General features: G+C 35.5%; 4 protein-coding genes across 4 annotated transcripts; 1 reads left to right on the top strand and 3 right to left on the bottom strand.

Annotated features, from left to right (window-relative positions):
• Positions 1-674: 674 nt before the first annotated feature.
• LOC111794478 (triosephosphate isomerase, cytosolic-like) lies at positions 675-3450 on the bottom strand. The gene is made up of 9 exons (XM_023676512.1): positions 3332-3450; positions 2880-2955; positions 2644-2767; positions 2364-2448; positions 2120-2252; positions 1793-1887; positions 1636-1714; positions 1042-1124; positions 675-959 (listed from the first exon to the last, which is right to left on the bottom strand). Exons 1-9 carry the CDS (start codon positions 3368-3370, stop codon positions 924-926), a joined length of 750 nt encoding a protein of 249 aa, XP_023532280.1. The 5' UTR covers positions 3371-3450; the 3' UTR covers positions 675-923.
• A 6485-nt stretch (positions 3451-9935) lies between these two features.
• On the top strand, positions 9936-13142 carry LOC111794411 (probable protein phosphatase 2C 4). Its single transcript, XM_023676401.1, has 4 exons — positions 9936-11783; positions 11861-11974; positions 12381-12645; positions 12740-13142. Exons 1-4 carry the CDS (start codon positions 10137-10139, stop codon positions 12853-12855), a joined length of 2142 nt encoding a protein of 713 aa, XP_023532169.1. The 5' UTR covers positions 9936-10136; the 3' UTR covers positions 12856-13142.
• Positions 13143-13982: 840 nt separating this feature from the next.
• Positions 13983-19134, bottom strand: LOC111794402 (U-box domain-containing protein 33-like). Its single transcript, XM_023676386.1, has 7 exons — positions 18312-19134; positions 18012-18130; positions 17037-17146; positions 16354-16930; positions 15700-16248; positions 14888-15610; positions 13983-14319 (listed from the first exon to the last, which is right to left on the bottom strand). Exons 1-7 carry the CDS (start codon positions 18601-18603, stop codon positions 14137-14139), a joined length of 2553 nt encoding a protein of 850 aa, XP_023532154.1. The 5' UTR covers positions 18604-19134; the 3' UTR covers positions 13983-14136.
• Positions 19135-20319: 1185 nt separating this feature from the next.
• LOC111794457 (actin) lies at positions 20320-22616 on the bottom strand. The gene is made up of 5 exons (XM_023676486.1): positions 22528-22616; positions 21826-21898; positions 21346-21739; positions 20639-21252; positions 20320-20553 (listed from the first exon to the last, which is right to left on the bottom strand). The coding sequence occupies exons 2-5, from the start codon at positions 21883-21885 to the stop codon at positions 20488-20490; spliced, it is 1134 nt and encodes a 377-aa protein (XP_023532254.1). The 5' UTR covers positions 21886-21898; positions 22528-22616; the 3' UTR covers positions 20320-20487.
• Between the last annotated feature and the right edge of the window lie 1148 nt (positions 22617-23764).

The following is a 23764-nucleotide window of genomic DNA, read 5'->3' as shown; positions in this document are numbered from 1 at the left end:
ATCGCTAGTGTTTGGCACTTAGACTCGTTTAAAACCAATGAATTTGGTTGGATGAAGCTAGAGAATGAAGAAGAATTTATATTCTCAAATTTGAAGGCTATTTATGGGAGAACTTTTTAGGTTCCTTATGTTTCATTGGGTTAATATATGAATTGAATTGGATCCGATTGGATTTAGTAGGAAGAAGAGGACAGTGTATGCACAATGTCACAGTCATGCTTGTAACATGCTTGTTCAAGACGTTTATGATCGCATGTCGAATGTCCCAAACATGCTTGTCCAGTACGTGCTGTCCATAGCCGCATGCATGTTCTAAACTCCTTTAGATGCTTTCATCTTAGATAGACACTTACTATGTGTGTATAACCGATCACCATAATCATGTCTACACCTTATACTATAAAGGATCCCACCAGCAATATTTCTTTCTTTGCTTTTAATCATAACATGCTTTCTTCGATTCTTTCAAATTGTTTTTCGACGTGATACAAGGCTCAAGCATACGCCCATTGCCACAAGTGTACAATTGTGACACATGACACGTGCCCGAACCAATCATTCAGCCTAAGTTAACCTAAAGGAATTGATCTAGCAGTTGAAGCAGGTATCTACCAACAACCCCCCAAATACTTTTATTCTGAAAATGAAAACAAGCATTGCTGATCATAATCTTCTTTATTTTCCGAAACACTTTAAACTTTATTTCTCATCTGTGTCCACCACAGTGGGATCTAAATCAAAAATTATTACAAGCACTGGAATATTATGAATGAGTTTTCCCAGTATCCACGCCAAAACTCATTAATTCAAAAGCATCAAAACAAGGCTTCTCTTACATAACTGAGTACCTCAAATTAGTTTAACAAAACAGAAGAACCATTATTTATGTCTCGCCATTAACTAAGACGTTCGCGTGGTTTTCTTCATACTGCAGACTTGATAATGTCCACGAACTCGGGCTAGTTGTAAGGGAACATAAGATAAGTCAGCAACCAAAGATGTAACCATAAACCAAACAAAGAAGGAAAAAGTTATATCAACCTTTAGTGAAGCTCCACCAACCAAAAATCCGTCCAAATCAGGCTGTCCAGCCAACTCTTTGCAGTTTGCACCGTTTACAGAACCTGAATACGCAAACAAATCTGACTAAGTCGACAAGCACGAATCACAGAACAGAAAAAGGCCATCTATTGTTCCATCGTATGAAACAATTCCCCTCCAATGAATGAGGTTTTATTTGGTTCTTAAAAAGAAATTCCCCTCCAATGGCGTCTGGAAAGGATTCTGAATATTTCAAGCTCAAATCGAAAACGAATACTTAAATCTACTGACAGAGTTGAGGAATGATAAACTTATCTCATATTTTGAGGTGGATAATTTTTTCTCTCAAGTCTCGAGAATAATTATAATCAAACTACTAGTGGATAGTTTCCACTTATTCACCGGATTATCACTTCAATATTGGAGAAATGATAGATGAAATAAAAAATTTGTTCTTAACTTGGAAAAAAAATCTATTGGAAACGATCATTGTGTATTATTTGTACTAATAGTGCTCCACAGGTCAGCGAAGTAGATAGGAAAGCATGTTATGAGGCCTACATAATATTTTTTTCATAGAGGCAAAAAGGTTACCTCCATATATAATTCTAACTGATCCAGCAACTTCAGCACTAACATTATTGTGAAGCCATTTCCTCAATTCAGCATGGACCTTAAAAGAAACCATAATGTTATGGTTAATTGACCTGAATTAAAGTGAAATTTACAAATCTCTATGAACAAAACTTACTTCCTGAGCTTGAGCAGGGGTTGCAACTTTCCCTGTTCCAATTGCCCAAACCGGCTCATAAGCCAAAACAACATTGTCCCAGCTAGGGATTTTATCTACGATGTAACAGAAGGGTCATCGATTTTGCACAAGAACGATGGACGGATAATATGATATATTCTAAGCATAAGAAAAATGAAGTTCGTTCAAGGCCAAGTAAAAGTAAATTATTAATTATATGGGATAACCGGGAAAAGAACATCAAGAGATTCTAAACATGCAGAAGAACGTAAGATGAACAATGTCCAAAAGGGGTAAAACTGAAGTTTACTTTCATGATGAAAGTACCTGCAATTGCTTTAGTTTGTGCAGAAACAACTTCCAATGTTGATCCTGACTCTCGTTGCTCAAGAGTCTCTCCAACACAAGCAATTACTTTAAGGCCTTGAGCAAGGGCATATGCAACTTTATCTCCAATAAACTGCATTCAAAAGTATGAGAAAAGAGAGCTTGAAACCAAAATCATTGATGCAATAAACAAATAAAGGATGCATAACCTGTCAAATTTTCATTTATGTAATAGTCGGGTTACCTCACTGGACTCATTCAGAAGACTTCTTCTTTCAGAATGGCCAATAATCACCCATGGAATTCCCAAATTGACAAGCATCTCAGCACTGTAGAAAAACACACCAATTTCAAATGAATCAAATGTCATATTTCTTTTGATAGTATAGAAAGAAAAATATCAAGCATTCAAATCCAGTATTTCAAGCAGGTATAGAAGCAAAATTACAATAAATGAATAGATATAACTACAACTAGCCAAGAGATTTCAACGCAATAAGATTTCATCATCTATTAAATCCTACCTAACTTCTCCAGTAAAAGCACCGCCCTTACGAACCCAACAGTTCTGAGCAGCAACATGAAAATCGGAACGCAACGAACTCTGAACCAGGGGAAGAAACACAAAAGGTGGACTCACAACAACATCTGCAGAGGAGATAATAACAAGCATAGACCTTAGTTTCCTCTATTCAAGCATGAATCGCTGTTACTATAAGGATCACAAAGTCCATCCAGTGATCTCAATTTTTAAACATACCGACAACATCTCCCGATGGAACTTGGGCATCATTCAACATGCTGACAATTTTCTTCACCTCCTCGGTTGTTCCGTTCTGTAAAATTATTCAATCAACAACAATATCCATTCATCTAACCAAAAGCCAGTAACCCTAACCTCCATTACCAAATCTAGACCTCCTCAACATTTCAACTAATCAGAGAATTCAAAATTAAAATCAGCACACTCGGATCAGAAAAGTCACGGATTAACACAATTAGTACATCGAAGAACCAAGCGAGAAATGTGGATCTCAGTTCAAAACCAACGAGTACTGCTCAAATCCAACAAATGGGAAAAATCCATGCGTACAAAAGATTTGATTATCTGATAAATGTTCTGATGACAAAATGAATCGAACAACCAAAAAATTGAAAAAAAGTATAAACAAAAGAGTAAGATCTAAGACAGTAGGGAAACGAAAAGCATACACATTTCCAGTTGCCGCCGACGAAGAATTTTCTGCCCATTTTTCCTCGGATTTCTGAGAGCAAAGAATACGACAACAACAAAGGTAAGATCTCAAACTTGCAGATAATTTCGAAGTGTGAGGACCTAGTAGCACGAAATATATATATATAATATATACACACACTCACACACACACACACACACACGCTTGCATCGCAGCCCAACCCATTTGGAAAATTGGGCTGAATTAGGAAAAAACAAACGGCCCAATACAGGCACTCAAGCCCGGCCCAAATTTGGAAATTACCCATAAGCCCAGCCCATGTTTTCATTTTTTTTTTTTTAATTTAATTTTAAAAAGGTGTTTTATATTCTGGATGTCCACCGTCGTCCCCGATTTGGTAAGCGTTAGGGCTATTGCGCAGAAGTTTCCATACATCTCTCTGGAAACCGCCTGCCCCTTCGTCCGACATTAATCAAATTAGGGTTTAATATTTGGGGATTTCTAGGGCCACAATCGATTGAAATTAGGGCGAAATTTCAAGAGAGAGAAAGGGGGAAGGAGATTCTTTTAAATTCTAGAATAAATATTTTCTTTTTTCTTTTTCTTTTTTTATGCTTAAAGAAATATAATAAATAAAAAAATCTCATAATTCATATATATATTTTTTAAATAAGTTTTACAATATTTTTAAAATTAATTTGAGAGAAAAAATCGTCAATACTTTATTTCAAAATAAAATTAATTTTTTTTTAAATTTTATTAATATTTTAACGGCCATACTTGTGACTTATTAAAACATTAAAAAAGTAACATTAATATCTTTAAATTTAATAAATAGTTTTTTTTACTAATAATTTTTTAAAAAAATTTTAAACCGTTCTTTTTAATATAACTTTTTTTTAACCGAAAAGCTATCCATAAAGTTTAAAGTTATTTTTGAAGCAAAATACTAACCGTTTATAAGCAATATTTATTAATTTAGTAAAAATAAAATTTATCGAGATTAAGTTATTCAATACTTTTAAATTACTAAATTATGGGTTCAAGATAGCTTTATATGTATATTAATTGAATCGAGCCGAACTTTGAACAATTCCAATCTGTCCCCAAGTGTGGGTAGAATTTGTGGGCATGAAAATTGACCAAAACAAGTTCAAAATGTGCCATAGAGGAAGAAGAGAAGTGAAATTGTTGGTGGAGCTAAAGGAGTGTTGGTCAAAATAGGGAAATCCAAACAAAACAATGCTTAGAAAGTGACCTCATTTCCCATTTCTTTCACTAAGTCAAATGGTTAGAATTTCTCGATTGTCGTGTTTGCTTGTATTTCTTCTCGATTCTCCCATAAATATCTTTCTTTACACACGTGTGTATATAATATACGTTTTTTTAATTATAGATTTGAGTTTCAGTATTATTTTTTAGTTTGGGGTATACTCGGGTTAGGTGAATAACTACTATTGGATGAAAGTCCCACATCTATTCAGGTAGGGAACGATCACAGCTTTGCTTTGGGCTCCCCCAAAAGTCCTCATAGAAGAGGTACGAGGCTTTTTGGGAAGCCCAAAGCAAAGTCACGAGAGTTTATGCTCAAAGTGGACAATATCATACCATTGTGGAGAGTCGTGTTTATCTAACAACCACGAGTTGGTTGAGTTGGTTGAGTTGGTGAATGAAGAACCTAAAACGAGTTCAAAATCCAAGACAACTCAACCCTCTATATTTGGATTCCGATTGTTTTTTAATTATTATTGAGCGAGAATACATGATATATTAATAACTAAAATCTCGTAATAATGTTAAATATTCTTAATTATTTAAAAAATGAGGTTTGACCAAAAACAATGTCAACCTATAAATGGAACTGAATTTTTTTTAAGAAGCATGTAACCGTTGACAAGTTATGCTAGAAGAACTCGGGTTGGTCTACAAGGATAATGAAATAAACTAAATATTTTAACAATTCATTGTTCATTAAATAAAATACCAACAATTATTTTAAAAGTTTATGGTTTAATATATATATATATATATATATATATATATATATATATATATATATATATATATATATATATTAAACCATAAAAAAAATTTGTAATCATTTATCCTTATGAAAAATGGTTTCAAAGAATTTGTCTTCCTTGACTTAGAAAGCAAATAAATATTTAAAATAAATGCAATTATGCCTTCAAAAGTCAAATAATTGAGAGTTAAATTTGGTTTGGTTTGGTCAAATCCGCATATTATATATTTTATTAAATTGCAGGTATTTTTTTTTCTTTTTATTCCTGATTTTAAATAAATATATATATATTTTTTTTTTTTGTTAATTCTAATAATTTTTAGGAGATTTAATCAAATTAAAATTTAAAAAATACTTGAAAAAATTAATAGTTCGACAATATTACTTTATTTCTCGATAAACTAAACATATAATTTTAATTTGGATATAATTGAGACAATTGCTTCACATAAAATGGGTCAAAATAATGATACACAATTTAAAAATAAAATATTAAATAATAAAATTAAAAATTAAAAAAAAAATAGCCTAAAAAATGATTAATCGAACTCGATGTAACTTAATTTTTGAAATACACGTTTCAAAAATCTCACGTCTTTTTTATTATTATTTTAATAATCAACTCCACGAGCTTCAAAACCCTAAAATTCCTAATTATGAACTAATATCCCGAACAACTACTACCTTTTGCACTGAATTCTTACACAATTATCAATCTTAAGAACGCATATTCATCCCATGAATATCATTTAAGTTCACGAATTTTGATTAGGACTTAAAAAAACTCGTAACCCTTCATAACTCGTGCTATGATGCCCCATATTAGTAAGGGAGAAGAACAAAACACCTTCCCCTAGTAGACGCGGTGTACCAGTTGGACGCTAGGCCCTAAAGGGGAGTGGATTTAGTGGGTGTCTCACATCGATTGGAGAAAAGAACGAGTGTTAGCAAGGGTACTGGACCCCGAAGGAGGGTGGATTGTGATATCTCATATTGGTTGGGGAGTTTTAAAGCCTAGAGGGAAAGTTCGAAACGGGTAGATAATCCTAAATTCAAAGTTATTTAAATAAAAATAAAATATAGAAATTGGAACAAATCTAGAAAGAAATCCAATTAAAATTACATAAACACAAGTCAAATATTGAAGATCTAAACTAATATCATATTATTTATGGAGATTAATATTTAAACAAAGATTAGTCAATGGACGAGGCTGCGGATCTTTCCTTCTAGATGAATCATGCATTTAATTAACCAAAATTATATGCATTAATCATAATCTTTATGTAGTTGGGAATCATTAATTATTCCAATAAGTTTTTTATATTTTAATTTTTTTTTAAATATATATATATATACGTGATATTATAGAAGTGTAATTTCATCCATTATTTTCAAATCTTTTTATATAAAAAAAATATCAAGTTGGTTAATTAAATAATAATTATGGGTAAGATTAGGACGACAAACTCATTTGGTTTGACTACTAATTTTTTGTTAATCACTTGCTTATATAGTGCCCCACTTGCCAACCATATTCAAACTTTCAACGTCTTAATAATTATATTATTCATATTTATTATATTTTTTTAAATAATTAAATTATTCCATGATTGTTCGAAAATCCCAATATTTTAATTTTTTAATTTTTATTTTATGGGTTCTAACATCCATTTTAATTCTAATTTTTCAAATTTATTTTGTTTTTATCCTTAATTCCTAATATTAATCCCATTAATCTAAAATAAAAGAAAATTATATTCGATTAAACTATTTTTTTTAAAATTACAATTTAATTACTCAATAGTATTTTCTATAATAATATTATTTAAAATTGAAAATAAGTGACGGGATTTATATATGTTAATAAAATGTTATATTGAATTAAATATATAATAATTATTTTATATTTGTGTAATGTCCCACGTTGATTGTGGAGGAGAACAAAACACTCTTATTTATAAGGGTGTAGAAACCTTCCCTTAGTAGATGAGTTTTAAAGCTTGAGGGGAAGCCTGAAAGATTGGCCAAAGAGGACGATATCTACTTGCGGTGGTCTGGGTTGTTATAGTTACAACTGTCACGGTTTCTACCCGACTTTGTGGCTTTGTTGGACCTTAGGCGAGGTTTGTCTTCGCCAATCGAACATCGTTTGTGTGGAATTCAAGCTTGTTCAACCATACACGCGCAAGTGCGTGTATGTTCAATCGTCTACGACATATTCGACTTGCCTCTACACTAGGCTAAGTCATTTAGCTCAACCTTGCCTCTGCTCGGGCCAAGGTTTGTCAACGTTGCATCTCATCTTGTTATCTCGATCTCCATCGACATGGTTCATATGTCTTGGCGTCATCTCGAGTTTCGAGATGTCGTCAACCATCACAATCCATTCTCGACGGTTCTTCCTTGAAGGGGGTTGACACGAGGCGGTGTGCTAATAATAACGCTGGCTCTAGAGGGGTGGATTTGGACCCAAACACCGATGGAGCCAGATTTAATTAGAAAATTAATTATTAAAATAAAAGTGTGTGAAAAAGACAAGGGATATGAAACAAATGGGGGGAGTTTGTGGAGATGGTGGTTTCGTAAGCTTTCCCCACTTGAAATATTTATGACTTTTTTTAATTTTATTTATTTATTTCAAATTTGACTAATTCAAGCTTTTAATTATAATTTTAACTTGTTTTTTTTATATTATTATTTCGTAAGAAATGGATTAATTTTTTTTTTCTAATTTTTTAATTTTTTAATTTTTTTTGTCTCCAGTCTTGGTGGTGTTGGATGTCAGCATGTACCTAAAAACCATTTGGCTTTGTCTCACAATAGTCCACATAATGCTTTTATTTTCCACGTGGATGGTTACAATTGGGCCACGTGGAAAATGAAATGGAAGTGGAGAGAATATATGCCCTTATGGGTCATTTTATATTAATTGATTTAACTCCTAATTGACCTCCACAATGCCAATTTTATGCAACTTGAATTGACAATTATTTATCTCTATTTCTTTAATAAATTAAATTAATTTTTATTTCTAATAATAGATTGACTGACCCAATGGGCGAAAAATGGAAATGGTAAAACAGTAATTTTTTAAAATAATAATGAAGTTTTGAATATTAAATGAAAATAATAAATTTATTTAGACTTTTTTTAATCTGCTCTGACTTCAAAATTAATTTTCTGTTAACACAAAAATTCAACGAAGAAAAACGCGAAATTGAAATATAAATATGAACGGAATAATAGTAATTAAAAAAAAAAAGTGGACTATTTATGCCCTTTAAAAATTACACAAATTTAATTTCTAAAATTCAAATGAATTTCATATAATTTTATTTTAAATATATTGATTTTTTTTAAACTAGTATCGATCATAAGCCTAAAGAAGGATAGTCAAACATAAATAAAAGGACCAAGCGACTAACCTGACCGACCCCAGAGGTCGATTCTCTTAGTGTCGATTAAGGTTATTGAGGTCAATCCTTACAAGAGTCCGTCTGTAAACCTCAACCATAGTTAGGGACTAAAAGCTAAAGACCAAATGAGAAACCGTTCGATTCAATAGTGATCCACTGTTGTATTAGCTTTCAATTATATGTATATTTTTTAGTTACATTGAGATGACTCTGTCTCAAACATAGACACATTATTCACTATGAATCTGATTAGTACACGACGTTCATTTCTTCTATTTAATGACAAATTTTTATTTTTTTAAATAAAAATTTAGAAACCAAAATCAACTTCGCCTCTAAATTACAAATAATAAAAAACATGGGAAAATATAGAAATTCAAAATAAAATTAGAAAAAAAAAAAAAAAAAAAANGCAAGTCAAGGCTACCTAATACTCTCAAATTGTAGTAAATGCAACGCAATTACTAACCAGCAACCACTCCACCACACCAAATTCAATAAATAATTAAACCCAACACACTCCAAAATAATAAATAAATAAAATAAACAGCCAAATTATTTTTAAAATTTTTTATTTTTTGTAGGAGTAATTAAAATTAGGGAAAAAAAAAAAAGTCAAATTTAGCTGCGGGAGGGGGCAGAGAAGAAGAGGCGTAGACAAGAATGCTGTGGGAACTTGACAGGTGTCAGTCAACCAGTAATTTCATCAAACCATTGTTTTTGATCCAACGGTGATGGTGACGTGGTTCTCCATGCAAACATGTATTCATTTCATTTTTCCCGTTTGACTTTTTACTTTCTTGTTATATTGCCACCTCATCCAACTCGCCGATTTATACGCGTGCTAAACGTTTCCCGCGGATTAAAATCGGCTCGTCGATTTTAAAATCGGGCCCACTTCAACCGCGCGTGAGTGTAACACTTGTCCACTTGAACGTGAAGGTTAACGATTTAAAAAATATATATATATATATATATTTATATTTATATTTATTAACGCTAAATTAAAGAAAGCGGTCTATATTTGAGTCCGAGTTAAACTTCCAACTATAGTCAACGCCCCACCCTACGGAAAATAATGAAATTTAAATATTTTATTTTAATTTAATTTTTTTAATTTTTAATTTTTTTAGATTTGAAACCAAGACGGCGTTTTTCTTATTTCAAACAATCGCTACTCTAAAGTCAACGCCTTTGTCTCTCTTTCTCTCTCTAAGCTTCGTCTTCTTCTTCATCTTCCACTCGTCTTCCGTTTCTTCTCCATTTTTTTCTCTCTGTGGACACTATGAAATATCCATATCATTAGCTGTTTAGGTCACTGAAAAATTCGATTTTGTTTCTTAAATTTTCAATTTTTCTTTGATATAAAAGAAATCCCGATGGGTAACGGGATTGGGAAGCTCGGCGTTTGCTTCACCGGAATCAGCGACGGGAGGCGGCGGCCGGATATTTCTGCTCTGTTATCGAATCCACTCGATGAAGGGCTTGGACACTCGTTCTGCTATGTCCGGCCGGATCCTTTGAGGCTGTCGTCTTCAAAAGTTCATTCCGATGAAACCACCACTTTCCGATCGATTTCCGGCGCCTCTGTAAGTGCCAATACATCGACGCCTCTTTCTACGGCTCTTGTTGATCTGTATTCGTACAATAGCATTGATCGAGCGGCGGCTTTTGAGAGTTCGACTTCTTTCGCTTCAATTCCTTTGCAGCCGATCCCTAAAAACATGATCAATTCGGGTCCGATTCCGGGTAATTTCAGTGGAATCCCTAGTTCGGGTCCTTTGGAAAGAGGGTTTTTGTCGGGTCCAATTGAGCGAGGGTTTATGTCGGGTCCGTTGGATCGGGGGATTTTTTCGGGTCCTCTTGATAATTCTACTTCTTGCGAATTTCAGAGAAGTTTCTCTCATGGTGGAGGATTTAATTCCAGATCTGGATCGAGAAAAGGCCGGTTAATTCGGATTTTGAGAAGCGTAATTTCGAAGTCGATTTATCGAGGGCAAAATTCGATTGTGGCTCCGATTAAAGCGGTTAAAGAACCCGATTGGATCGTCATGCCCGAGAAACATAATGAGAATTTGACTGTGAGTAGTTTAAATTTCAGTAGTGAGGGAAGTTTGGAAGATGATGATTCAATGGAGAGCCAAAATCTGCAGTGGGCTCAAGGAAAAGCAGGGGAAGATCGTGTTCATGTGGTGGTTTCTGAAGAACATGGTTGGGTTTTCGTCGGGATTTACGATGGATTTAACGGTCCTGATGCTCCTGATTACCTTTTATCGAATCTATACTCCTTTGTTCATAAGGAACTTAAAGGTTTGTTATGGGACGAAAAGCTCGATTCCCCCGGAGTCGCCGCTCCGGCCACTTCCCCTGTTCGATCTGAGCATCATCCTTGTCCAGAAACAAGAGATTGTTCGCAGGTTAACGCTTGTTCTCAGTGTGTTGAACAAGAGAATCATCCTTGTGCTAGTGGCGATGCGAATTCTGGATCGAATTCGAGGAGGAAAAAAGGTAAGAATTCAAGAGGAAAGTTTAAAGGAGCTTCTGAGAAATGGGAGGATAATCAGCGGAAATGGAAGTGCGAATGGGATCAGGAACGATTAGAGCTCGATCGAAGGTTAAAGGAGCAGTTGAATCGATCTGCGTCGTCGAATGGTTCGAGGTCGATTAATCATTCGGATGTTTTGAAAGCTTTGTCCCAGGCATTGAAGAAAACAGAGGAGGCCTATTTGGATATTGCAGACAAGATGCTCGATGAAAATCCTGAACTGGCTTTGATGGGTTCTTGTGTGCTTGTGATGCTTATGAAGGGAGATGATGTTTATGTGATGAACGTTGGCGATAGCCGAGCTGTTTTAGCGCAGAAGGCGGAGCCCGATTATTGGCTCGGGAAGATTCAACAGGATTTGGAGAGGATTAATGAAGAGCCAGTTCATGACATTGAAGCATTAGATGGAGATACAGCATTCACATCAGCTAACCTTACTGCTTTTCAGCTTTCCATGGATCATAGCACCAGTGTTGATGAGGTGATTGAGTGTTCTTTAGAACTGCTTTGTTCTGAAATGATGTGAAAGATTTAATTCTTTTGTGATTTGGTTTACAGGAAGTTCAGAGAATAAAAAATGAACATCCTGATGATGCTGGTGCCGTGATGAACGACCGTGTGAAAGGCTCGTTGAAGGTTACTCGGGCGTTCGGTGCTGGGTTCCTCAAACAGGTTGGTGATCTTTTCAAAATACTATGCCTTGCTCTTATATGGATTGTTCCTTTCGAGCACTTTTGAATGTGTAATTGGTCTGGCTCGTTGTGAATTGAATTGCATTAATCTCGACTGCAAATGTTCGTATCTAAACATTTTTCGTCCTGGTTGATTATACTTGTTCGAGTTGTTATCATTTAATCAAGGCATGGAACTGGCATCATCATTCTTAACCACTGATTCATTGATGAAAAGTGATAAGCATCTTAATATCTCGACTCGATTCAGCCTGTCGATCCCATGAGTTATGCTTGTTAATTGAACTGGCTGCTTTCCCATAGGGACTGAGAACTGAATTATCTTCTTCACCCTGGACTGATGCAAAGTTGTGCATTAACATTGATCATTTTGTTCTTATGAGCAGCCTAAATGGAACAATGCACTGTTGGAAATGTTCAGAATCAACTACGTCGGGGGATCGCCATACATCAATTGTCTACCATCTCTCTACCACCACAGATTGGGACCAAAAGACAGGTTTTTGATACTATCATCTGATGGACTCTACCAGTACTTCACAAACGAGGAAGCTGTTTCGGAAGTCGAACTTTTCATCGCCTTGCAACCCGAAGGAGACCCGGCACAACATCTGGTTGAACTACTGCTGTTTCGGGCTGCAAAGAGAGCTGGTACGAAACGACACCCACCCTAAATGCTTCTCTCTTGTTGTCTTTTCAAAATATGAAAACTATGCTGAACTTGGCTATATGGTTATATATACAGGTATGGATTTCCACGAGTTACTCAAAATACCACAGGGCGACCGGAGGAAGTACCACGACGATGTATCGATCATTGTAATTTCATTAGAAGGGAGGATCTGGAGATCCTGTGTATAAAATAGTGGAAAGAAGCAGGTAGATGATATAGAGAAGAACTCAGTAAAAGGTCAGGCTTTTTTCTTTATGTTCATTTTTCTCTTTTTTTCCCTGATCACCATTGTAAGAAACGGCGATTAAGGTTCTTGGAATTGCCTCATGAACTTAATTCTGCAGTTTACTTGGTGGCAAGGAGATGTAAAGTGCAAAAGCTTGTTCTTTCTTAATAAAAAAGAAAAGAAAAAACTGCCAAAGAAGGAAAAATTTGTAATTTCTGAATAATTGATCTTATATTCCTTTTTGAACAATGGTCTCTCCTCTCTCTGTTCTCTTTCTGGGTCTTCTCTCAGTCATCTCTCAGTCATCTCTCAGTATTTGTTTCTGGCCATCTTCGTTGGCGTGAGCCGACAGTTCGTTGGGGTTCCGGTCGAAAGACCGTTCCCGATCAATGATTTATCAGAAACATATTTCATCAAGAAACATTGAAACATCAATACATTCAATGTTTTCAAGGAATTGACCTGTTAAACAACGCTTAGAACAATCAATTCCCTTTGCATTTCAACCAGAGTAGTTGCAGTTTGAAAATTTTGTATGGAAATTTAATTCGAACCCCAAAAAAGGAAGAGAGTAAATATGAGCTGATCAGCTCAACTGACTTATTTAATAGAGGTAGATGTGTTGATGTAGTTGGAATAATAAATCATACAAAGTTGACCAAAACAGAGTGAAGAAGAGACAGACCCACCAATTAAAACTCAGGACAGAGGCAGCCACCGTCCGACAGAACAGTGGGTCCCAAACGAGGTACAATAGGACACGTGGGGAATGAGAATGTAAGGTAGAGATTGAGATAGGAAATGGATTAGTTATGATTCTCCCAACCGTTATCTGCTCTGGAATTCTATCAGTAAATGCAAAGGAAATATCAGTTGGGAAGATGAAGAGTGAAGGGCAGACCCTCCATTCTCTCTCATTTTGGGACATTAAATTTTGACATAAAGGAGTTTGAGTGCCCTTTGAACTGCACTCAGCTGTCTACTGATTCCTTTGTACCTCAGCTGTAGGACACCTTAACCTTTGGACTCTCTAATTTATGATTCTTGTTCTAACTTTTAATTATATGGTTGGGAAGTAATACTCCAGAATTTAGGGGAAAAACCAGAGCAAAGATATATTTTATTTCTGCAAAATTTCAAGTATCTACACTGACGAAGGATGGCATAGGAACATAGACATAGCTTTGTGATGATATAAACAACATATTATACACCAATCAGACCTGTTAGATAGGTGGGATTGTCAAACTCTGGAAAGCCAATCTTGAATGGCGAGACGCACAGCATGATTTGGAGTAAGCTGCGGGTGGCTGAGTTTCAAATTGGTCATTGGAGAAGTTTCCCGGCCATTGTTTAACCATTCACGTATCGCTTCTCCTTCGTATGTGAAACCATCTGCAGCCACTTGGGGATCCTGCATGATCTCCTGAAACAAATCCAATGTATATGTGTGAGACCCTACCTTAGTTAAAGAAGGGAATGAAGGTTTCTCCCTAGCATACGCGTTTTATAACCTTGGGGGAAGCCCAGAAGAGAAAATCCAAAGAGGACAATATTTCCTGGCAGTAGGCTTGGGCTGTTACAAATGGTATCAGAGATAGGTTATGGAGCAGTGTGCCAGCGAGGATGCTAGGACCTAAAGAGGGTGGATTGTGAGATTCCACATTGGTTGGAGAGGGACACAAACCATTCTTTACAAGGGTGTGGAAACCTCTCCCTAGCAAACGAGTTTTAAAACATTGAGGGGAAGCCCAGAAGGAGAAGCCCAAAGAAAACAATATCTGCTAGCGGTAGGCTTGAGCTGTTACAATATGTCAGCCCATAAAAGCATGGTTTTTGTTCATCAGAGATTCAAACATGAGGGGAACTAAGCCTTAGCTTTCACTACCAAAGTAAATTTCAAAACCATTTTAACATGAAATAACTTTCTAGCATGTTGTAAACCACTGCTAAACAAATACATACATTTGAAAAAAAGATAAGAAACCACTAACCTGAAGAATGGGGCACAAGAAATAAGATGGCACAGGTCTCTCTTCTGAGACATGCAGTTGCTTTAATTCTCTCACGAGACTAGGTGTCAGCTCAGGTCGATCACTCCCCTTCAGTTCACAACATTGTAGACCAATGTCTACGAACCGCTTAGCAACATCAATAGGCCACTCTCCAGCAGACAAGTCTAAAACGGACTCGAGCTGACCAAATGAAATGGCCTTGCGCAACTCACCTACTAATCCAACTATTGGTTTCCCAGTGAGCAACTGCAAAATGATCAGCCCAAAGGAATAAACGTCAGACTTGGGCGTCAGAACTCCATCTCGCTGACACTCGGGATCTGTATATGAAAAGGCACCCTTTGGTTCAGTGCTCCTCCTAAAACTTGGGCAGTACAGTGTGTCTTCAGATATCAGCCTGTAAATACCAAAATCACAGATCTTGGAGATGAATTCAGAATCCAAAAGAATGTTTTCAGGCTTCAGGTCCCCATGGACAGTGTTTTCAGGTTTTGAAGAGTGCAAGAAGCAAAGGGCACTTGCAATTTCAGCGATTATCCGTGCTCGAGTCTTCCATGTCAACGGAGGAGTATTGCCTTTTGGGAAAAGGTGATTTTGGAGGTTCCCATGGGGAAAATACTCGTATACCAGAGAGCAGGCTTCCGTGCATACACCGAGCAAAGTCACCAAATGAGGATGTTGTAGTTTACCCAATACTTCAACCTGCAAGCAGAAGAGAAAGGCTAACTTTAATCATCAGCCTTAAACACAAAGAAGAATAGATCTTTTAATATCTGGTTTAGAAAATTGACCTCTTTTTGAAACTCAGCTGGACCCAATACATAATGTGGATGCAGCTTCCTTATGGCAACAGTCTTACCCAACATTTCACCCTTGTAAAGACAACCGTATCCTCCCTGAGCAATCTTGAAGCTTTCAGAGAAGCCACATGTGGCTGTTTGTAGTTCCAACAATGAAAATTCAGCCAGCTGAGTTTGATTCTCCACAAATCCAATCGATCTGTTATAATTTGCAGAAGCAGCCTTCTCATGTTTCCATTTGGACAGCCAATTCAGAGCACCTATCTTTTGGCTTTGAATCGTCTGCTTTTCCTTCCTGAGAGCTGCAATGGATGCTTGTATAATTTCGAGTTCTGTAATGGCTTCTTCATGCTTTCGAGTTACTTCCCGTGTCTGAGTGTCAAGAAGAGCAAGAGTTTTCAATGTCCTCTCTAGCTCCTCAAGTATTTCAGTTCTTTCTTCTGAGAGAGCTTCTTTCTTCTCTATGGTAGTCCTCAACATTCTCTCAGTCTCTTTCCTAAGATCAATTTCATGTTCATTGACACATTTGAAGACCTTGAACTAAAAGTAAACAAAAGATTATCTTAGATTGATAGAGTAACAAAATTCTTATGACAGGGCATCCTAGAAGTAAGTTCATACACAACGCATAAAAATTATGGTTACCTTTTTTATGGATTCTGCAGCATTTTGTTCCATCTTTCTACACATCCAATGCACCTCAATTGCTTCATTCCTTGATGCCTCTGCTTCTATAACGGCATCTTTAAGTTCACCATATAAAACCCTTTCCTCAACCCTTGAATCAGAGCTTGTTGACTCTCTCCCTTCAACTGATGAATGTCCTGAATCAGAGCTTGAGCTAGCTGGACTGGAAGAAATCTGCAGAGGGCAGGGAAAGTATCTATCCGAAGAACTCGACACAACGCCTTCTACATCAAAGGGTTCCTTGTTAATGCAGTTTAAGCCTTCAATTATAGCATTAGCAGAACTAGATTGAGAATCTTCCAGGTTGAATGAGTGACTCTCATCATTCAGAGATGACTGAGCAGGAAAGTTTTCTGTGATAGCCAGCTCGGGAAGAAACAATGATGAAGCAGAACTTGAGCCTTCAACAGCTTCTCTGGTCCATACATGCTTCCCTTTGTTGACAAACCATATCTCACATGGAAAGGGGATATTTCTGGCAGCATAATCTGCTTTACTAGAGCTCTTCTTTACTTTCACTTTCACTTTCACACAACTGCATTAAACATCAAAAGAAGAGCCGATAATCTTGAGCAATATGGTATGCATTCTAAGAAAAAAGGCGGAATCGGGTGAAAACAAATGATCAATGCTTAACTTACCTATCCGCCATGGTCCCCATGACAAGCTTCCTAACTTTGAATTTGTTAACCAAATCTACTATCCCTGTGTGAACTTGTTCAGCTTCCATTAGAACAATACCAGCTTTGACCTGTAAAGGTAACTCCTAAATGAGCTAACCCAGTAAAGAATAAATGAGAACGAAGTAATTTAGTTCCATGATGCCAACTAGTTTGTTCAATTATGGTTTTCCAAGTTGCTGTCTCAGTTGGAGGTATGAACGACGACATTGAAAGTCCTAAGAACACAAGAAATACTCCTACCCATTAAGACAAAAGGAAAGATGATCTCATCAAAATGGGGATTGTCACTCACAATTGAGGTAAGGTATCAGCCTTTGAAGCATACAATTAGGAGATCTGTATAACTCAAAAACTATAATGGATGAACATAGATCATTTCTATGATTTCTTTCTTTTATACCCTAAGTAGCCAAGCTAGCTTATGCACAACTCGACCCTATAACATTGTTGGATGAGTCGGCTAATTTAGGGAATGATCATGGGTTTATAATCAAGGAATACTATCTCCATTGGTATGAGGACTTTTGGGGAAGCCCAAAGCAAAACCATGAGAGCTTATGCTCAAAGTGGACAATATCATACCATTGTGGAGAGTCGTGTTCAACTAACATGAGTATTACGAAATTCAAAAGATTTTAAAATCTCTCGAATAAATGGCTACAATGAGGTTTGAGCCAATCATTGTATGAAGAAATAAAAAAGCACAAAGATGATACCTTCCAAAACTCATATGCACATAGAGATTATGGTATGCAAAAGCATGTGGAAACTAGGATGTTATTATGTATCTTAAAGCATAGTCAATGGAGAGCACCAGAAGACATGGAAGCTAAATAGCTTAAGATTTAGCCATTTTGAACTAATATTTAAGAACTAGAAGTCTTTCAGCTTCACAATTCCACATAAAATAAAGCAAAAACGTTTAAATCAGACCTTGGCTCTATGGCAAAATCCCAAGTAGTTTTCAAGAACCCGAGAAGTTTGTTCCCACTCCTTCTTCCTGTATGCAGCCACCACATCTGTATTCGCCTGGCTTGCAGGTAGCTTCCCTACTGCATTGAAATTAAGGCACCGTGGTTATACAATGGCAAGCCTAGAGTAAATGAACAAATCATTTCAAATCTCAAGCACAAAATTACGATTTGAATCACAAAGAAACTGCAATTGGGCAACGATTTGGATCCGGAATTAGCAAGTTCTGAAGAAATAACATAGAATCAAGAAGAAACTCACGTAGCGTGGGAATGACAGAAGAGAGGTGATGAACATGGAGGAGACGAATTTGTTTATCACGAAAGCGACGGAATGTCCATCGGAGCAAACTCGCAGACTTCTCAACTGATTTGCCAATAGCCACATAAACAAAATCAGCGCCGTCGTCGTCGTCGCAAGAAGCATCTTCGACGACGCCACGCAAACGAGGGATCACCATCGGAAGAAGCAAAGACGAAGACGAATAGAAGCCATGAAAGGCGTTAAGAGAAGAAGGAAGATGAGGAGGATATGGCGGATTCAAGAGCTCCATCAACTCCGATCAGAAGCCAGAGGCGAAAACAGAGGCAAACGACGGGATGTGGGGGAAAGGGAAGGCATGTGGCGCGTTTATCTCTCCAAAACACCTAAGACTGAGATTTGCCTTACGCCTTTCTTTATGCTCTCTGAAGGGAATAATTCCTTTTCTGCTGCTTTATTCCAAACAACCCTTGACTTTTGCGCAGACTTGACATCGACCCAACCATTAGAATTTAGGGCTTTTTCTATTCTTCTTCGTTTTCGTCTGAAAATCAGTCCGCCATTAACGCTCCTCGCCAATTGCAGACTCTTCTTCTTCTTCTTCTTCTTCTGGCCCTTTCGTCGCCGTCTCCATGGAAGAAGACAGAATTGAGGCTTCTTAAAGTCACTGCAAGAATCTCTTTAACCAGTGATTTTGATGGGATTTGAATCTGAGACGCAGTGCAAAAAATTAGCCACTGAATCAATCATCTTCACCTTCCTCCATTGTTATTGGAGTCTTGCAGTTCGTCCCGTCAAACCCATAAGAAAGCAAAATGGTGATTTTTTTAGAACTCTTTGTCTAAAAAATATAATTTTATGTCTTGAAATTTTTTTAACAAAAATTAATTCATATTTTCTATAAATAAATAAATAAATAAATATATATATATATATATATATATATATATATATATATATATATATATATATATATATATATATATATATTAACTAAATAATAATAAATATTTATAATTAATTATCATTATCATTTTGTTTAATAATTATTAGTAGAAGTTATATATAAATGGGATAAAATTTTGTTTAATAATTAGGCAATATTTTGCAATTTTTATAATAAATAATTAAAAAAGGGAGATGGATGAAGATTAATGGAAATGGAGAGAGATTTTTTTTTTTTTTTTTAATGTTTTTCCAATTGCCATAAACTACAAAATAAAATAAAATAAAATACACTTTTCTGCTATTGGTCTAGAGGTAACAACTTATTTAAAATAAATATTTAGAAAAAAAAATTAAAAAAAAATCGGGCTGTTCTGATTGGCTGTGATTGGATTAGAAACACTAATGATTGATTAGGAAAATAAACGTGGAAATTCATAGTCAAATTAGCCAACTGTTAGATCATAATGCAATTTGTGGAGATGAAAATTCTCTTTAATTTCTTTTTTTTTTCTCTTATTTTTTGATATTAAAAACAAAATTTTATTTATGTTTTGGAAATGAAAAATGCTTCCAAAATTATGAAAAAAAAAAAATTAAAGCACGAAAATATAAAATGAATTAATAATTATTTTCGGATATTAAACACAAATTAAACTTTCATTTTTGCATCTTAAATTCGTAAATTTTTACTTATTAAATATGAAATTAAAAATATATAAAACTATAATTTATAAATATATATATATATAGATTAAATATATAACTTTTTAAAATTTTTTATGAATACGTGAATTGAGTGTGGAATATAATATAAGAAAAAGGGAAGAATATTCGAGGATAATTCTTTAGGATTTAAATGTTATTTTATTATTTTAAATATATTTGTCACCCAATGGATTGCATGCAGATGTCGCTGTCAGACCAAGCTGCTTAGGGTTATGCCCATCGAAATTTTATAAATTTATTATTATTTTTTTCATTAATTTGATTAATTTCTAATCTTTTCAACTAATTATTTTAAATGCTACGCATGTAATTCAAGAGTATCTAAAGAGAGACAAAAAAAAAAAGAGGCTGCATAACGGCACAGCGGCCGGAAAATTCTATATTAATAAGCGATATCATATCGCTTTTATGATTAAATAAATAAATAAATACCGAAAAAAATTAGGAAAACAAAACAAAATGCAGTCGTCCTGGTTGCTTGCAGCAGGTTTGGCTGGGAAAATCAGAAGCATTTCCTGTGCACAATGGACGGGCCAGACTCATCATACTCAGCCTTTGCAATCCACATCTGCAGTCCATTTTTAAATGATTTAACTGATTTGATATGATATAGTAAGTATGTGTTTATGAATGAAGATCAACGCTAGACATACCTGCTGAAACGTGCTGAGTGAGGCTAGAATGGAGCCACCAATCCAGACACTGTACTTCCTTTCAGGAGGAGCTACCACTTTAATTTTCATGCTGCTTGGGGCTAATGCAGTTATTTCTTTGCTCATTCGATCAGCAATGCCTGGGAACATGGTTGTTCCTCCACTAAGAACAATGTTTCCATACAGATCCTTTCTGATGTCAACATCGCATTTCATGATGGAGTTATAGGTTGTTTCGTGGATGCCTGCAGCTTCCATTCCAATCATTGAAGGCTGGAAAAGAACTTCAGGGCATCGGAAACGTTCTGCACCGATTGTGATAATCTGCCCATCTGGAAGTTCATAACTCTTCTCAACAGATGAACCAGTTTTGGAAGTTTCGAGTTCTTGCTCGTAATCGAGGGCAATGTATGCTAGTTTTTCCTTCACATCTCTCACAATTTCTCGCTCTGCTGAGGTGGTGAAGGAGTACCCACGTTCAGTCAAGATTTTCATAAGGGCATCAGTGAGGTCACGGCCAGCGAGGTCGAGACGAAGAATGGCATGGGGGAGAGCATATCCCTCGTAAATTGGGACAGTGTGACTGACACCATCACCAGAATCCATAACAATACCTGGAGAAAATTTGAACCATAGAATGGGAAAAGTTAAAATTATTCTGTAAATTCGCTCGATGAAATCAAAGCTCGTCTAATCAATCTGCTTACCAGTTGTGCGTCCACTAGCATAGAGCGAAAGAACAGCCTGAATGGCAACATACATGGCAGGAGCGTTGAAGGTCTCGAACATGATTTGGGTCATTTTTTCACGATTTGCCTTTGGATTCAGAGGGGCTTCAGTGAGTAGGACAGGGTGCTCTTCAGGGGCCACTCGGAGTTCATTGTAGAAGGTATGATGCCAAATTTTTTCCATGTCATCCCAATTGCTCACGATACCATGCTCTATGGGATATTTCAAAGTCAATATACCTCGTTTGGACTGAGCTTCATCCCCAACGTACGCATCCTTTTGGCCCATACCAACCATCACACCGGTATGCCTTGGTCGACCTACTATACTAGGGAACACGGCCCTTGGAGCATCATCTCCAGCAAAGCCAGCCTAAAATTGACCATATCAATTGAAAATCAAAGATCTCCCTAACAGACGGACATACATCAGAATATATGAAGTGTGCAGAGACATACCTTAACCATTCCAGTTCCGTTGTCACAGACGAGTGGCTGGATATCCTCTCCTTCTGCCATCTTCGATTAAACACTAAAAAAAACATTCAGAACAATAAACTAGACTTAGAAAGAGAGAGGAAAATCAGGAAAAAATTTAAGCACAAAATAATCAAACACATCATTAATCAGCCAGAAAGATCACGATCTGCCAAATTTTCATATAGATAGCCTTTTATCTTCCTTTTTTCGAAAAAATGTATACAAAAGAACGATGATGAAACTGATTGTGATCCAATGCCAGATCCTGAATCTCAAACGCAAACAGAACGATGATGAAACTGACTCACAGTAATTTTCGGTCTAATCGAAACAAATGCAATGATTAAAAAACAAAAACAGAAACACTCTCCTACTTTCATCTCCAAATGCAATTGAAGGAAACCGCTCATGTAAACAATCGTAAAGACAAAGAAGACCAAAATCAAAATCGGAAGAACAACAAAATCGGCAACTGCGTGGATTCGGACATTGTAATAGATAGGAATCAGAGTTTCATTTACTGATCCTTCATACAATGTGATCCGAATAACAATCTAAGAATCAGCAACAACAACAACATCACCATCATCAAAACAATACCACTTAGCGATACAAAGAATCACATTACAGGCATTTTTCTCTACAAAACAACAGAATGCAGAAAAAAAAATCGCATCGTACCGGAAAGATTAACGAAAGCGCTAAGGTGAAAAAGAAAGTGGCTGTGATCCGAGCTGCACTCCTTTGCGTTCGAAGACTGTAAACTTGGAAATATGAAGCAATGCAAAATGGAAATGCGAATTTAAATAAACACTCAGCTGAAGACAGATCCTGTGCCGTTAGATGATCATTGACGCGATCAAAGCTGACAAATGACACGTGTCATGAAGATATGGATTCCCGATATTACAGGCTGTTTTGTAGTGCTTTCATCGATAACGAGTGGACTTGCTCCATTCAACAGCAAGGCCCGGCCCATTATTCTCTGCGATTCTTTCGGACCCGCCTGATTAAAAAAAAAAGCCCAATTCGGCCCATACTTTAAATTCAAGATAAATTTTTATATTTTCCCAAATTATTCCATTATAATTTAAAAAAAAAATTAAAAAATTAGAGCTCATTTCATTTTAATCTCTATATTTTTAAATATTTAAATTTAATCTATATATTTTCAAAAATATTGAGACTAGAAATATTATATTATATTTTTTTTATAAAGTATCTTTTTCCGTGAATTTTGATTTGTAAAAATAATAATAATTTATTTTCTATATATATTATTTGAAAAGTTTTTTCAATATTGAAATGATTATTCATAATTATTTCCAAATTCTAAAAGGTACATGTCGGGTGCCACGTCACTATCTCAATAAATAAATAATTGGACCTTATGATATTATTATGTTAATTATTCATTTTAATTTTAAATAAATATTTTGAAAATTAAAAACAGTTAAATATTCACTAACTAAAATTAGATAAAAATTAATAAATCTTAACCGTTTAAATTATATAGTTATTATTTTATTTGAAAATATTGGATTTTTCTATTTTAAGAAAGTGAGGGATAAATAAATAATAATATATATATATATATATATTAAGGGTAGTTAGGTAAAATGGAAAGGGCGATTTGATTAGCCAACTAATCCACTTTAACAGGACCGTTTAATTAATAATCCGGAAATTAAAGGCCTAAGGGGGCCTCCATAAATATTTTAAAAAAAGAAAAATTATCCGAAAATAAATTAAAATAAAAAAGAAAAAAAAAGGCAGCGCCAAATTTTGGGCAAATTCTTCGCTGCTGATTGTTCTTATTGCTTTTAGTGCAACTGAAGCAATCCCAATTTGGATTTCTGTGGGTCCCTCTCCTCGTGTATTATATTATTTACCATTTTTTTAAATTAAATTAATAAAA

Source organism: Cucurbita pepo, chromosome LG05 (assembly GCF_002806865.2).
Source record: "Cucurbita pepo subsp. pepo cultivar mu-cu-16 chromosome LG05, ASM280686v2, whole genome shotgun sequence".
Classification (NCBI taxonomy): domain Eukaryota; kingdom Viridiplantae; phylum Streptophyta; class Magnoliopsida; order Cucurbitales; family Cucurbitaceae; genus Cucurbita; species Cucurbita pepo.
This window is presented reverse-complemented; position numbering and strand designations above follow the sequence as displayed.